The sequence below is a fragment of the Tenrec ecaudatus genome, chromosome 17, assembly GCF_050624435.1.
Source record: "Tenrec ecaudatus isolate mTenEca1 chromosome 17, mTenEca1.hap1, whole genome shotgun sequence".
In the NCBI taxonomy this organism is placed as follows: Eukaryota; Metazoa; Chordata; class Mammalia; order Afrosoricida; family Tenrecidae; genus Tenrec; species Tenrec ecaudatus.
In genome coordinates, this window is record NC_134546.1 from 62,868,230 (window position 1) to 62,884,318 (window position 16,089).

Genomic DNA, 16,089 nt, shown 5'->3' on the forward strand with positions numbered 1-16,089 from the left:
ACCCCAAGTCCCTCCTCAGAAGAAAGACGAAACGTTCTACTCCCATAAAGAGTTACCATCTAAGAAACCTATAGGGTCCTATCGATGCGTTGGCATCTACTCAATGGCAGTGAGTTGGCTTTTGTTTTCTTGTACTAGTGAATTTACCCCATCTTCCCTGAGATAAAATAGAAATTTGGTTTTAGATAAACAGCACATTTCATCTCAATTTTCAGTAGACACTTACCGGTAAGTGTTTTATGAGATTAAGGCCCGTTAGCTCAATTGAGGTCTGATCTCACCCTTGTCAACATTAGCGAGGCTCTGGCCGGCATGGTGGGGTATCCCTTCTCCCCTTTCTTCCCCTTATTTTGCCAGCCCGTGGCTGTCAAGTGGATGCTGACTCGTGTCCTCCCACGGGTGTAAGCCAAGAACTCTGCTCCTCAGGGTTTTCCCTAATCCGTTGTTTTCAGAAGTAAATTGCTAGGCGTCTCTGGGTGGAATTGGTCCTCCAAACTTTCAAGTGTCAACCAAGTACTATATAGCCATTTGCAGCCAGTCAGGGACTCTTCTTTCTTTCTTTCTAGGGGGAATCTGATTTTTCTGTTACCCTGAAGTGCTAGAATACTAGATCTTATTATATTGTTGCAGCAAGCAAAATAAGGCTAGGGATTCGGTAGGAGTAAGATGATTTTAGCCATGGGCTCATCTGGTTACTGAAGCAAACTCCAAATAAAGGCCAGACTTTTGCTCATTCAGTTATTCCACGAATCCTGTTGAGCCTTTGCCATAGTGCGGCATTGTTCTAGCCTGTCTCTGATATAAAAATAAGTTTAAGATATGGTACATAAACTGGACCAATTTAGAATAAAATTATATTCAGTGGTGCTTGTTATATTTATGAGAATTATTCTCAGAAAAGCTTAGTTGGCTTCAATCGCTCTTTGAAAAGTCTGTCATACGTTCATGAAAAGTCTGTCTTACGTTCATGTATGGTTATAAAGGTAGAAGCTGGACTGAACGTGCTCTTACTACTTTGGAGTAGGGGGGCCGTGGTTTTATTTAGGAGAAAACAAAACCAAACCTGCCGGGCTACTTGTTTTGGATACTGAGCAGCGTTCCTGAGGGAAATGCCGTCACGGAGGGCGTCTGGAAGCTTCACCTTGTTCCTGTTGTTCCAGTTTTGCCCTGAAGGGTCTGCGTCCTTCTGTCCTCCTCAAAGGCCTGGAACATTGCTTTGCCGTCAACCCCGAACCAGAACAGCAGCCTCACCTTCTGGCCGTGGTTAAGGGCACCTGGGTCTCTGTGGCATGAGGAAATGGAACTGTCTTCGCTCCAGGAGAAGCTCTGAATGCGGACGTAAAGTGACACTGGAATGTGTACCGGGGCATCTGCTATAGCCTGGCGTGTGACATAAGAAGCCAAGCTCTCTGAATACGTGTGTGGAGGGGGGTGGGGTGTGTGGGGGGGGAATCTTCAAAAGATTTGTGGAAGAAGCCATGCTCCCTGCATTCCATTTCCCCACGCACTAGGGGAGCCCTCAGATGCTGAGTCGCATCCCTCCTCTGGGCGGTGTGTCATGCCTCCTCCGTCTGCAGAACCCCGACTTGAACTAGGAGCTTTATGGTTTCAAATCTGTGCATTGAACATATTGTACCACTTAACCCTTTAAGTGATTTGGTGGTGGTAAAGTTCCCCCCACCTTTTTTTTTTAACTCTTCCCAACTTTTTTAGTGTCATATTTTTTCTATTAATCCTTCATCTGGATGACATGTTGTTGTGTTCCATGGAATTAATTAAGGGGCCTTTCCTTGGCAGGGTCAGACTCAAAGTTCTCTGCTATCGAATCGATTCCAACTCATAATGACTGTATAGAACTCCTGTCGGGAGTAGAAAGCCTCATCTTTTCCTAGCAGAGCAGCTGGTGGTTTGGAATTGCTGACTTGGCAATTGGCAAACCGATGCGGTACACACACATAAGGCATTCAGATCATAGAGCCTGCGCAGTGCCTACCTTTTATGAAGGGGGGCAGCGAGGCCCTGCTGAGCCCTGGTGGCACTGTGGGTTAGACATTGAGCTGCTAACTGGAAAGGTCGATGGTTGGGACCCCTGGATGGGAAAAAGGTGAGGCTGTCTGCTCCTGTAAAGCTGTGCAGGCTCAGAAACCCTGGAGAGCGTCTCTGCAAGTCACACTTGACCCTCCGGCTGCGGGTCTGGCCTTTGGTTCTGGGGGAGATGTGTGGTGGCCATGTTCATTCAGTGAGCCAGCAGCAAAGGTGTGGCGAGAGGCCCAGTCTCCTGACTCCGAGTGGTTTTCCATCGCAGTGTGTTGACTCTTACTATTGGCCAGTTAAAGAAACAGGAAAGAGCCATTAAATAAATTATCCAGCTTGCCTGGGAAATCATTGGCAGTGCCAGCTGAGTTCTTTGACCAGAGAACCCCTCACCCTGGGTGCTTTCTGGCAAGATTTTAATGAGGCAAACTGAAAGTCCTGATTATATTGGAGAAGTTGGACTTACTTACTGGTTACCTTTAAGCTAAACGCCACTTTACGTTCTGAAAAGAGCCCCTCCATTGACAGTGCTGCCGTTGACTCTGTCCCATTGTCTCTGTGCACCATCCAAATTACAGGTCAGCCTTTGAGAGGCTTCATGGAATACATGAATACACATCCCTTTTAAGTGGAATGTGATTGACATTGACATTTCAATATTTACTTGGAGTCACCCAAAGAACCATTTATTTTTTGTTGAGAAGACTCTTATTTGTACACAATAGAATCTACATCAACCTCAGCCCAAGGCCGATTCCTGTGAGGTGGCAGTCAAACACCTAATGTTTTCACCAACTCCGGCACTACTTGTCTCTCCCATCGCAGTCTCTGCTTCTCTGCCGGGCTTGATAATCTGCTGCAGTGTCCACACACAATTTAGAGATAATACTCGCCAAGGTGAGGCTGATTAGGGAAGTGACAGGTCATAATTCAGGATCAGAAATACTCAGGATATAGTTCTTTGGTCAAGACAACCTCTTCTCATCCGTGCCCACAGGCATGGCCTCTCTTTGGTTCTCAGGCTCCAAGCCACAAGGCCCTCTTCCCTATGCGAGGCTGTGTCACCCAGCTCTAGGAAAGCACTGCTGACAAATGCCCCAAAGGCACTCCACTCTGCCAGTAAGCCTCAGCCTGAAGGCACTGGCTGTAGCTCTGTGGATCAGCAAACTTTGTGATAGCTCTCTCTCTCCTGGATGGAGGGGTTCCAGCTCTGGCATTCTCGGTCTAGAGGATGTGTGCCCCACTCCTGGCTCTTCCTTCTTGAAGGTTCAGCTCCCCCCCCCCCACCATCCCTTAGGTGGCTCAGGTTAAACCTAGCTAGATGGCAACGCTGACCAAGCCCCACATTTTGGTTCCTTGTAACTTATTTGTGTGGCCCCACCCCAAGGGTGCCATGGACTTTATTTAAATTACTTAGCAAGCTAGCCAGTCTCCTTGGTGAGTCACAGCCACCGTACACTTGGGTAGTCCTTCCGAGTCGTTAGGTGTAGCACTCACAAAGGTGAGGGCCACCGACCCACAGCACAGTAGTGAAAAAGGAAAGGAAACAGTGAGCTTTGGGAACTGGTAGCACATAGTAGGCACATTGCTAAAGGAAATCTCCAGCTATCGTGGTCTTGATTGTGGAGATCAGACTTCTTGCTGGGGGCCGTCACGAGTGTCCACTCAGCATTTAAGACATGACTTCCGAAGGCCCAGGAAAGGAGATGAAGTGAGTGGTCGAAACTGCCTCGCTTGTGGGCTGTGCTTTTCATACGCCCTGGTCCACATGAGTGCTCACCATCTGTCCTTTCCTATGCTGGCCTGACTTCAGTGCCCTCCCCCGAAAGTCTGACCATTGTCAAGGCACCACTCCAGGCACGTCGTTTAGATACCAGCTGCCGATTGGGTTACTCTCAGCCCCTATCAGAATCTGATTTGTGCTTGTGAAAACTAGCTATTTGGGTTTGTCTGTTATAATATGATAATGACCCTTATAACTCCGGGTCAGTGCCTTTTTATTTGTCTAATGTGACAACATTTAGACATTGATAATCTCCCCTTGCCACCCTTGTGCGTGTTCTCTCTCTCTCTCTCTCTCTCTCTCTCTCTCTCTCTCTCTCTCTCTCTCTCTCTCTCACACACACACACACACACACACACACACACACACACACACACACACACACACACACACACAGAGTTTCAAGCATCATGTTTGGTAACAGTTTAAGGGCAAGATGGCCAGTAGAGGCTCCGTGAGTTTGTTGCTACTTTCGGATGAAGTTCTCCTTTTGTTGCCCCCTGCGGCAAGATGCATTCGACAGCGTGCCTTTGGTTAATGTCCCCCAAGCCCCCGTCCAGCGCTCTCTGCCGCCCGGGCACTGACAAGTGCTGTGATGGGGTTCGTCTGCCTTTTTTCACCTGCGTTCCTGGTTCGTGGGAATCCACGGGGGCTGTAAGCAAATACTGGTAGGAAGTGAGGGGCAAGGAGGGAAGGTCTGGGATCTGCATTAGCTCTACTCGGTGAAGGAGGGATTAGACTAAACAAATACTGGGAGGGGCGGCTCTGGCCCCTCCCTGGGAAGCCGTCCCGGGAGAGTTTACTCTCCCGGAGCTGTTACAGTGTGCTCCCGGCAATGCAAGGGGGCGAGGAATGAGTGGGACAACAGTTCTTTTCGCATGGCTGTTTTCTGGTTTGGGTTTTTGTTTTTCCCCCATCATAAATGGCAAGAACCAATCATCGATGAATGTATTTCCTCCTCACATTATGTGGTAAGGAGATCCCATGGCAGGGGCTCCAGATTCTGGCGCCCGAGTTAACCTGTGAATGGAGCAGTAGTGAGAACCAGGCACTGAAAGCCAGCCGTGATGCTGAGCACACTCCCCCGAGAAATAGACACGTGACTGATGCCTTCAATTAGAGATTTTTGTTTTTTTCAAGTACAAGGACTTTATTTAAAAAGACAAGGACAGACAAATGTATAGAGACTGAAGCTTAGTCGTGGTTGCCAGCGGCAGGGAGGAGCACTGAGTTTAGGGTTAAAGTGCTGAAAAGCCACACTGCGTCAGGGTCGGGTGGCACAGCGGATTGATGTCACTGCTATCGATCAAGGGCAACCGGGAAGGAGCTAAGTTGGCAAATGGACGATGATAGATCAACAACAAACAGAGCAGCTGCCGGGCGGCTCGTACACAATCCTCACGGGTCCTGAGTTCTTGGTTTGGTTGTTTAGGGTCATGGGTTCATGGACATCCCAGTTAATTGGCCTCGGAACCTGTTAGTGCTTCTATCCTGCCTTCCACGTTGGAGGTGTGGTGCTGGGTCCTAACAGCGTGCCAGCAGTCTGTCTGCCTGAAGCCCCAGAGGAGGAGTGTCTGGCCTGAGTCCCAGGAGGGGAAGGGTATGCGGGAGGAAGAGCCGCCGGAACTGCTGCCTCCTTTGCCAGGGACCAAGAGAACCTGAGGGAATTCCTGGCTACCATTAGCCACTGTTTTAAAAGCAAAGATTCAGAGAAGAATTCTGATAAAAGGGGGGAGAAAAGGCCAGCCAGAATTTCAGATTCTCATGGAAGCCAGCTTTCTGGAGACCCAGAGCCTGAAGAACCACGAAAGCCATGTCAGAAGGTAATCTTTCAACTGTAGGCCTTAGATTAAGACGATCCCCTGAAGTCCTCTTACAACCAAGCACGAGTTTAGCTTCCCTCGGGAAAAACGTCTGCTTTGAGTGCCATGCTTCTTCAAGAACTCGCTCTGTGACACCAAGTTGGCCACAGCAACGTGAAAGATTGCATAGGAGTCTTGGGGAGGTGCGGGCGGGGTGGGAGCGTGAGTGCACGCGAATGGGGAGAGTACTCGGAAACGGAGAGCGAAGACTATACCATTCACGGGATCCGATCAGGGTCACTGTTGGTCCACGTTGTACAAAGATAGTTTCCACTTTGTACATTCACAACAACCACGAAACTCTCTCTAAAACTATCTCTAAAAAACTACTCTCAACAACCAAGAAACTATCTCCAAAAAATGAAGACTGACCATTAGTTAGAAATCCGTAGGTAATGTTACAGAAAGTAACATGAAATCACTGAGCGGAAGCATGGTGTAGGTTCGGCTTCTTGTCGTCTGTGCCGGGGACCTTGGCAAATGGCTTCCGGTCGCTGTGCCCGCTTTCCTGACCTGAGGGAGGGAAGTATGGAAACACACCAGGCCAAAGATCCTGTTGAATAGATTCCGTGAAAATTGAGTTCCTGAGTTCACATGAATTTTGTTTTTTTTTAATCGCAGTGCCAGATACTAGGAAACCTCCTTCCTTCCCCACTTTAAAAAAAAAAAAAATCATGTGCATGCTCTCTGATAGTTGGCTGTGACTATTTTGATTAAATGTATATATTTTATAGGGAAATGTTGAATGTAAGCGGGTGAGTGAAGCATAATGCTTCTAGGGTTTAGCTCAAAGATGCATGCGTTTATTCCAAACACCGTGTGCTTTAACATGCTTCTGCAAAGCGGGCTGGCTGCTCCCCACCTTGCACTTGTCTCCCCCAAAGGAGGACCCATGCGCAAGTTACATTCCCAGGCAGAGAGTCAGAAGTTACAGTGATGGTTTTTCACACTCCAGTGGGGTAATCTTCATGGCTTGTCCCATACGGGATACAGGATGCTCATGGTGGTTTCTTAGGGACAAATGTTAGACCATAGAAGACTGCGTGTTGGAGAAAAGGCTGGGAAGGTTGTGCTTATGAGCATCGGAGCCCTACGAAGTCTGTCCTCGGAGTTTCTTACTGGAACCCCCCAACCCAGAGAACGCTGAAAAGGAACTCAGTTTGCTCCCCCGAGGAAGCCCCAGCTACCACTTAGACACACGGAGTAAGCCCGGGAGGCCAGTGGTCTTGGGAAGAAACCACCTTCAGGAGCATGACGCCTGTCAAGCAGCAGCAGGAGAGGCTGAGACACAACGCTTCCCATTCGATACTTTTGTTGAGGAAAGGTCTCTGTGACCTTTATAGCATGGCTGTTTGACTTGGCTCTGTGACTTTAGCTGTGCATAAGAACTATGTGTCTGTGTAAGAACACTGTGTATCTCCTCAGTCAGATACACAGCTGGTTATGTGTGTGAGGACAGGAGAAGAGGAAACCAGGAGGAATTCAAGAAGCTAGGAGGAATAAAATGAAGAAAGTGATCAGACTTTGTTTTTAAACTCCACCCCCGTCCCACACCCCACTCATCCTTACGTCAATACGGAGTGGGGAAATCTCAAGTCAGTCCCCCGAGACGGCTCGTCTATGGCCACCGGGCAAGAACATTGATGCTGCTCTTCTGGGGAGCTATTTTTAGAGCTGTTTTTAAACTGGCTTAAAAAGAGAGTGTGTCTTTCTTCACAGTTTCATGGTTCCCATTTCTGTACCACATTTGGTGCTGAACCACTTTTGAGTTGACTGAAAACATTCCTTTGAAAGGTTATCGATAGCATGTGCTTCAGGCTCTGAAGATGGCACTTGACCATGGGACCAGCCTTGGAGTTGTGCACAGCTTCCCTGTACAACTGAAGTCTACCCATTCCAGCCTTGAGCTCAGCTGGTTCAGAGCTTGCGTGTGCTCACCACTTACAGAAAGAAAGTAAAGGCCAAGAGGACTGAGATGTTACCTGGTTGGCATCTTCACTTGGTGACTTAAGTTTCTTCTTTATAGTTTTCGCTATTTTCCAAATTTCCCATGAGACTATATTTGTAATCAGGAAAAAATGAACAATACTAGTCTGATTACTTTCTGGTCACGTGTATTGTATTTTCAGTTATTAGCAAAAATAGTTCTGGACTTTTGACAGGTGTCCTGGTTGTCATCGGAAGAGCAGATTCACGTACCTGAGTCCAAAGCCTATAGTGGGGTCAGATAAAGTGCTTAACCCTCTCTCTTTCGATAAACACACTTTTTAATACTTCCCATGTTTGCCTTCGTCAAGGAGTGAGTTTAGTGAAAGTACAAGTCAGCTTTTAAAATCCTTTTGTGATTTCAAACAGTCTTCAACTAGAATGGAATTTCAAAGTATCTTCTGTGCATACTCGTGAAATAATGTCCAATGGAGTACTCCCTAGAAGGGCAGTTATTCAAGTAGTGCGATGTGGTTTAGGGCTGTAAGTGGCAAGTGCGCGCAGCGTCTCCTTGTGAGCTGAGACATCTCCGCTGTGGTAAGTGTATCACGTGGGGGGGAGGAGCATCCTGAGAAGAAGAGGAGATCGTGAGAGGAGGGAAAGTGAATGTGAAGGAAAGGAAAATAGTTGGCAGGAAGTTGAAGCTCTAAGATGCCCAGGTCCTTGCTCCTTTAACGAAGGGGAAATTGATGCAGAAACAGAAAACACAGTAGCACGGGTGGTCTAAGACATCTTGGGGAGCAGGATCCTGGAAATATTTCCAGTAGCATGTATTTATATATTTGAAGTAAGAACTTCCTCGATGCCTGTACTAGCTAATGCTCACAGCACTGGGCTGACAGTCCGCAGGCCGCCACTGAAACTTGTGCATCCCCGCCGTGCGCCTGGCCCTGTGCTGGGAGCTGTTGAGAATGGAGAGAGCACGAATTGGTGGCTCTGTCGACCAGGAGCTGACACAGGTCACATCAAAGATTGTACTCGCGTGTTCTCGGGTGACACAGGCATTGGCATTGACAGAGGGGTGAGGAGGGATTGAAGTCACCCAGAGACAGTCCCCAGAGTAGAAAGAAGAGCATTCTCATCTTGCCAGAACGAAAAGCTTAAATCTGGCAAGTGCTTTTATTCGTTTCTCGTTAAACAAACACGACTCTCCCAGTCAGTAGGTCGGTCAGTTGCCCCTCCAGGTGGATGGTGAGGAGAGGCCAAGGATTCTGCTCTGTACCCTGGTTATTGATATCATAAATACGTTCCCGAGTGCGGGACAACTGCCCCCCACCCCCAAACAAAGCGTGATCCAGCCTCCAATGTCAGGAACCCTGGTCATGACATGTATGACATGTACAGGCACTGAAGGTACAGCGGGACCTGTCATCTGTCTGCAAGAAGCAGTGGCCAGTACCTCCATGAGTTATCCCGGTCAGTTGGTGAGTGGCATGGGAGTAGCATGTGATGAAATACCTGACATGCTACTGAAAGTTCTGACCTGGTCAGTTAAAAATCACAGTCTAAAACAGGGAGATAATAAAAGTTCACCGAAAAAAGCAAACGACATATGACTAGAAATGCCTTTGGCACTTGACCCCAGCATGTGTCCTACCCAGGATTTATACATTTAGGATTGACAGTCTCGACTCCACACATGCTACTGAGACCTCTTGGCTTAATGGAAAGAGTATGTCATCTAGAAGCAGAGAACTAGAGTTCAAGTTGTCGTTCTAGCTGTGTGACTGTGAACAAGTTGTACTTTGAAAGAGGAAAGTAAAAGTGCCTGTCCTGGTACTGCAAGAAGCTCCGGTGACGCAGCAGTTAAAATGGTTTGGCTGCTAACGGCAGGGTCAGTGATTTGGACCCACCAGCTGCTCCACAGGTGAAAGATGCAGCAGTCTGCTGCCATCAAGATGGACAGCCTTGTATCCCATTGGTAGCGTAGAGGCTATGCATTGGGCTGCGAACAGCAAGGTCAGCAGTTTGAAACCACATGCCACTCCTCGGGGGGAAAGCCTGGGCTTTCTACTCCCATAAAGAGGTACAGTTAGGGAAACTCCCGGGGGCAGATCTATCCTTGGCTACAGGGTCACTATGAGTTGGCATCAACTCCGTGGCAGTGGGTTTGGTTTGGAGTTTTGTATCTGCTGCCAGAGTGAGCACTGGTTTGGAGTTTGGGAACCCCAGCAGGGCCGTTCTGTGTCGTCGTAGAAGATCACTAGGAGCTCATCATAAACCCAGTGAATGGTGATGATGAGCCAAGGACGTGTAGTAGATGCTGGCTGTTATTAACTTGACCGCATTCCCGAGAGCTGAGTGTTCTATAGAGTTGAAACAGGCGTACAGAGAGGGCATCTTTTGCATAAGACCACACAGTAAATAATAGAAAATCCAGACCTTATCTAGCTCCAGTTTTTTGCACTTAACATATTGCTTAGCAAGGACTATAGGTTGGGTGTTGGCTGCTAACCACAAGGTCAGCAGTTCAAACCCATTAGCCGCTCCAGGGGAGAAAGATTGGGCCTTCTCTTCCCATAAAGAGTTGCAGTCTAAGAAACCCTGTGTCGGGTCACGATGAGTCTGAATTGACTTGAGCGGCAGGGAGTTGGGTTTCTCATGTTGCCATGGTAAAATAGTGGAGGATAGGAGCAGAAAAAATAAAACAAAACAAACTAAAAATACTTGTTTTTAAAACTAGTTTTCTTTTTCTCCATACTGAATTTTTTCTTTTGCCCAGATTCTTAATTCTCTAAATGCCTTGAGCAGTGTAGATCAAAATAAATATGTGCAATGCACTTTATGTTTCTAAACTATTATAAAGTGCCTTTAGATTTGTTAGAGAGCTAAGCAATTTTGTATTTATGTTTTCCTTGAAACTTTTTAAAGGTGGAGGGTGGGGGGGAATCTTCCCAATGCTTGGGAATTGCCTAGTTCACGTTTCTGCCCTGAAGGCTTGCCTTTTGTTTCTGGTCTTGGAGACTTCTCACCTCATGACCTGCACTGCGGAGTTTTCTAGTATATTATCCTTTTTATTTATTGTTCTCCTGACTTCCTGGTCTCCAAATCATCAAGTCAGTTCCAACTCACAGTGACCCTACAGGCCTGAGCGGAGCTGCCTCTGTGCATTGCTGAGATTCTAATCTTGACAGGAGCAGACAGACCTTTGGAGCAGCTGGTGGGTTTGAACTGCTGACCCTGTGGTTCGCGGTAGGGCACAGCCCACTGTGGCACCAGGGCTCACTTACTGGCCTACTGAAGTTAAATGAGATGTTTGGGGCCCAAGGTCTAATCGTTTCAGAATACTTATTGATACCACTTTCTGTGACCCTGAAGTGGGAAGAGGAGTGGCTGAGTGCAGGGAGCCGTTGATTCTGCCCTAGTGAGGAGCCTGTGACATTAGTGAAACCATGGATGTGAGAACCGAATGAATAAATCCCTCATAATGGGAATGACATTTCCATGCCCTGAATCCTGAGGAGGAAGGCGGGGGGAAAAAATTTTCACAAACCAGAAAAGGTTTATGTAATTCTCTCTGGTGACAAGAATAATTTTTACAGTGGGTGTATGTGGGCAGCGTTTTGATAAACATTGAACCGAGCAAAACTAAGAATTTCTTTAAAGCCATATGTGGGTAAAATTGTACCCGACTTTTTTTGAGCAACATTAATGTGCAAGCAATCTGCCTTTGGGTAAACCAAAATAGTTGTTTTTCTCATTCTGTGCATTTATGTCTCCAACTTCCTTAAAACATAAGCCATGGAACATAATGATCTCTCTCGTCTAAGGCAGTTCTGAGCAGACGGTTTCCAGTCTCATTACAATTAACCTGAAGCCTGATTATAAGCCCAGCATCACTGTGAACCTTCAAAGGGTTTGGCACTTGAAGATTTTGATTTATCTGTTAACTAACTTTGGGACTCTGGTGGCCTAGTGGTTACACATCAGGTCAGCAGGGTCAGCAGTTTGAAACCAGCTGCCGCTCCAAGGGAGAGAGACAGGGCTTTCTTCTCCCATAAAGCGTGGAAACCCTCAGGGCAGTTCTGCCCTGTCCTACAGGGTCACCAGGAGTCAAGACTGTATGACAGTGAGTTGGGTTTTATTCAGTAACTTTACAATTGCTGGTTTTAAGTTACGGTCAAGACAAGCTAACAGAAGAGAGAGAGGGGCGCTCAAGGTTGTCTCTCCGTAACACTATGAGCTTTGTAATCAGAAGGAACTTAATTAACAGTCAGCAAGAGCAGCACCCTCATTTTATAACCAAAACACCTGTTGCTTGTGGAACAGAGTAGCACTGCGCCCCCCCCCCCCCCCCCCCGGGTTCCGAAGCTGCGCATCTTGCCAGAGGCAGCTGCCACCGCTCTATCCCCTGCAATGGCCCAGGAGGGCCAGCATCAGCCATGTGGTCGGCAGCGGGCACCTGACTGCTCTACCACCAGGGCTCCTCGGGAAATCGAGGCACAGTGATTAGTTGATTTGTCCAATATCACGCATGAAATTCAGGTGAAATTCAGAAATTCACTAGCCTCATTCTCTTTCCCCTAGTCTGTATTTTTCATAATTTTGTCTACTATTAGAGTGAGATACTTCATTTTAAAAAAAGTTTCTTTAAGCAGGTAATACACAAGCGTGGAACAAAACGGAAACGATATAAAATGGGTTAAGGTGTACAGGGAGGGGGCTTGGTCTTCCTTCTGGCTCCTGCCCATCCTCCTCCATTCCTCATTGGCAGCAACTGAAAAGATGGAGACGCTTTGCTTTTCTTGTCCTTAAACGTTTTCAGTGTGAGCTGGGTGAAGGTTGACAGAGCAAATCCCTGTTCTGCTCCGCACTCCCTGCACAGTTTCAGTCCTTGACTGCAGCGCCCTCCGCAGACTGCTGCCCCCCTGCCCTTGGCTTCTTCCTCCTCCTCCCCCTCCCCCTGCCCTTCCTGCCTCCTGCACCTTCTCTGGATAGACGCTGCCCTGTGTCTCAAATGAGTGTGCCCAGCAGTGCCCACCTCCCTCGCGTGTGGCCCTTCTAGACTTGCTGGGCTGTTCGTTTGTGGTGTTTGTGGAAAGCCTATGGTGTTTACATTTACCTGTCCGTTGACTTCTTTATTATTGAGAATGGCGAGCTTCTGGCCATTTCTCTGTTTTTTACAGTTAGAACTTAGGAGATACTATTGTCCCATCACCTCAGCCCCATCAACAAGTTCAAATGGGAATGAACAGTCGCAGTGAGTGTATTTTTCCTTTTCAGACAGGAGCCAAGGCTTTGGGCTTCTCAGCTCCTTGGCTGGAGCGCACCGTCCCCCCGGGGCAGCGGAGCACTCTCACTCTGAGGTAAGGGTGTTTTCTGCCGTCTCTTCTCCTCTTTGCCTTTAAGTTCTCCTTACCGTTATGAATCTTTATGCCTTTTGTTCCCCCCCCCCCATTTAAAGGGGCAGCAAAGAACAACTCAAAGGGGGATCTGAAGCAGCTGTCTCGTGCTCTCACTTGTTGACGAGGCTGGGTCAGCCCCTGTTGAAGTGGGAGGCCCTTTCTGGATGTTGCTTTTGGGGCTTGGGTGTGCTTGTGCTGGCTTAGCCAGGGTGCGTTTGTAAACCATGCTGGTCATCCTCGGCGCCTGGTGGCAGAGGGGCTCTGCCTTGGGCTGCTGACGGCCAAACCAAACCTCCACCTGCCCTGTGGGAGCCAGGTGGGGCCTTCTAGTGCCATAGGGACTGTGCTGGAACCCACAGGGCGCTTCCACTCTGTCCTCCAGGGGCCACTGCGAGTCGGCCTGGGCTCCATGGCAGGGGGTTTGTTTTTCCTTTAGTTTTGTTGTTTCCGTAGGGCATAAACTTGCAGCAGATCTTAGGCTTTACATAGAATTGGTGTTTTCTTTGTTTTCTCAAATACTCTCTGTGTGTAAGGTCCCTGCCCTCAGTGAGAGTGTAGTCCAGTCCGAGCCCTCTGTCCTCACGGCCAGTGTGCCAGGACCACGAGCAAGCCCACAGCGCTGTGTTGTCTTCCCGGGCCTTCTCCTCACTCTCTGAGTGGTTTCAAATAAGACAGTGTATGTCTTTGCCTTTTGAACAGAAATTGGATACCACCAGACAAAAATGTTTTAATAGTCTATAGGGGAACCATAACACTTTCTAGTTTTCTCCTTTCAAGAAAGTAACTCCGGGGTTACTAAGTTTCCAGAGTTTGTTTTATTTCTTTTTCATGATACAGTACGCATTTACTTCAACTTTTTATGGTGACGGGTGAAGGCTTACAGAGCAGACTATCAGTTTTCTGTTCAAAAATCACACGGCTGGTTTCAGGTCATCCGTTGGCATCTCCTCAGTGTGCCATTCCTGACCCCACTCCCTCCCTGTGCTTCTCTTTCCAGGCTTCCTCCATGCCTTCTGTTTCTTTTCATTTCCTGCTTTGATGTTGGACCTGTTCCCTCTCTCCATGCCTCTAGCTCCTATCACTCCTTCGCGAAAGCCCCCAGACGTGGCTTTTTTGGTGGTTTCGTTCCGAGGAAACCTGCTGTTAAAGTCTGTGTGTATTTTCCTCAGTCACAGCCCTCTTTGCCTGCCGGAGACAGAAGCGGAGCCCTCCTGGATCGCCGGGGCGCTGCGTCCCACCCGGCAGAAGCCCAGGTTGATGGCATTGTGGGTAAGCGCCCTCCTCGGCTACCAAGAGACGGCTTCGTGAAAGCGGGATGGAGTACCGGAGCGCAGCCCACTGGGTGGGGAAGTGGGCTTCACACGGGGAGAAAAGAGGAAGGGGGGTGTGTGTGTTCTCAGTGCAGAGACTGAGCCCTGCGGGCGGCTGCAGGTAAAAGGATGAGCACCCACATCAAGTCCACTATGGGCCCTGCTTTCTCTTTGGTCCTCTTGGCAGGATCACGACTCAGATCGTCTTAGCTAAGCTAGAGGCAAGCGGGCGGCAGCTTTGTGTTCACTCTGTAGCGCTCAGCAGCAATCAGAACTGCAGTGGTTAGGATAGTACGTTGCATTGGTAAGCTCTTGGACGGCCTTTTCACAATCTTTTCTATCTGCTTTTCATTTGGGAGCAAGGGTTGACAGAGACGGTATATTACAGAGATGATGCTGAGGCAAGGCCCAAGGGTGTCTTGCAAGGAGATCCTGGAATTGGAACTAGAATCCAGTCTGCTGGCTGAAAGCCAGAAAGCCCAAGAACTGGATTGACAGGATCTATGAACGTTACGTTACGGATAGCCTGACTTTTTCTGTTCACTACCCAAGGGCCCACATGCAATTATATTAGTTTTGTTTAACTGTTTTTTATCTTACTGCAAAATAGCAGGTAGAGAAAATTCAAGTTATTGATTACAGACAAACATTTAAATAAGAAAAAAAATATTAGTAATCTCTTCTCTCTCATCTATTCAGCCGTGTCCTTTCTCAGTGTTCCTTTCAGTTGAGTTTCAAACCTGGTAGAGTTTCTTCCATCAAAACAAGCCTCTGAGCACACTGAGAGGGGTGGAGGGCACAGGAATAATCTAAATACCTTTGGGAATAGATCTTCAGACTGGACAGTGGAAGACTCAAGACTAAACCACAGTGAAGACAAACGGTGAACTCTCCATGATGGACGCGCTTCTCACAGGGACATGCGCTGCCGGTGCTGAGATGTCTTTACATAGTGTTAAGCCTGGACAAAAATTACATGGTGCTTCCTGAGCGCTGGCTTGCTCGCTGTCGGAAAAGAGAGCTACAGATAAGGAGGCGCCTAGGATGAGCCCTGTGCTCCTGCGCTGGGATGGAAGATGCCAGCGAGAATCGATGTTTAAACAGAAACAAGGCTGCCTGGCAATGTAGCTCATCCCAGCTCCAGGGCAGCGACATGCAAGGGGAGCCCAGAGCAGCTCATGACATCAGGAGGAAGGACGTGTTGGACCGGGATCAGTGATGTGTTGACAGGGTACACGGACCATGCTGGAAGAGCTTCTAGTAGCAAAATGTGGAACACAGTACTAGGCTTACGTACCCTGCCACCGGTTGTGACCCCCAGACTAAGACAAGTGTGCCCTATACCAGTGGGCAGAAGCGCTCGAATGCGAGCGTAGCACGCGCAAGCGAAACGTGAGCAGGTTGCTGTGCTTCTAGGGGGATGCGTACCTCGCCGCATCAGAGGTGCGCTGTCACTGACAGATAGGAAAGCATCAGGCGTTGCCCAGAAAACGGGGTCTCCATGTCATCACTTACTGGGGGTTGATTCCGTGTTCCTTAAAGGAAGGAATCAGGCTTCAGAGCTGGACCAACCCACGAGCCGGAAGCGGGCTGCACGTGACACCGGCTGCAGTGGCCTCTGAGCTGCAGTTCTCCCCGCTGTGGTGGAAATCGTCGCCCCTCCCTCCAGTGCAGCGTTGGGAGGGTCAACCAAGCTATGGTCCATTGTAGGTGCCACACACACTCGATCTGGGACCCGGGACACACCCAGCCAGTGTCTGATGCACTAC

The 16,089-nt window shown here is 48.4% G+C and overlaps 1 protein-coding gene across 1 annotated transcript in view; it reads left to right on the top strand.

The window, feature by feature from the left end:
• Positions 1–16,089, top strand: part of AAGAB (alpha and gamma adaptin binding protein) — a 43,338-nt gene that overhangs the window by 24,563 nt on the left and 2,686 nt on the right. The window contains exons 6-7 of the mRNA XM_075535377.1: positions 12,889–12,971; positions 14,180–14,279. Coding sequence (XP_075391492.1) covers positions 12,889–12,971; positions 14,180–14,279 — 183 coding nt within the window. The remainder of the gene's footprint in view (positions 1–12,888; positions 12,972–14,179; positions 14,280–16,089) is intronic.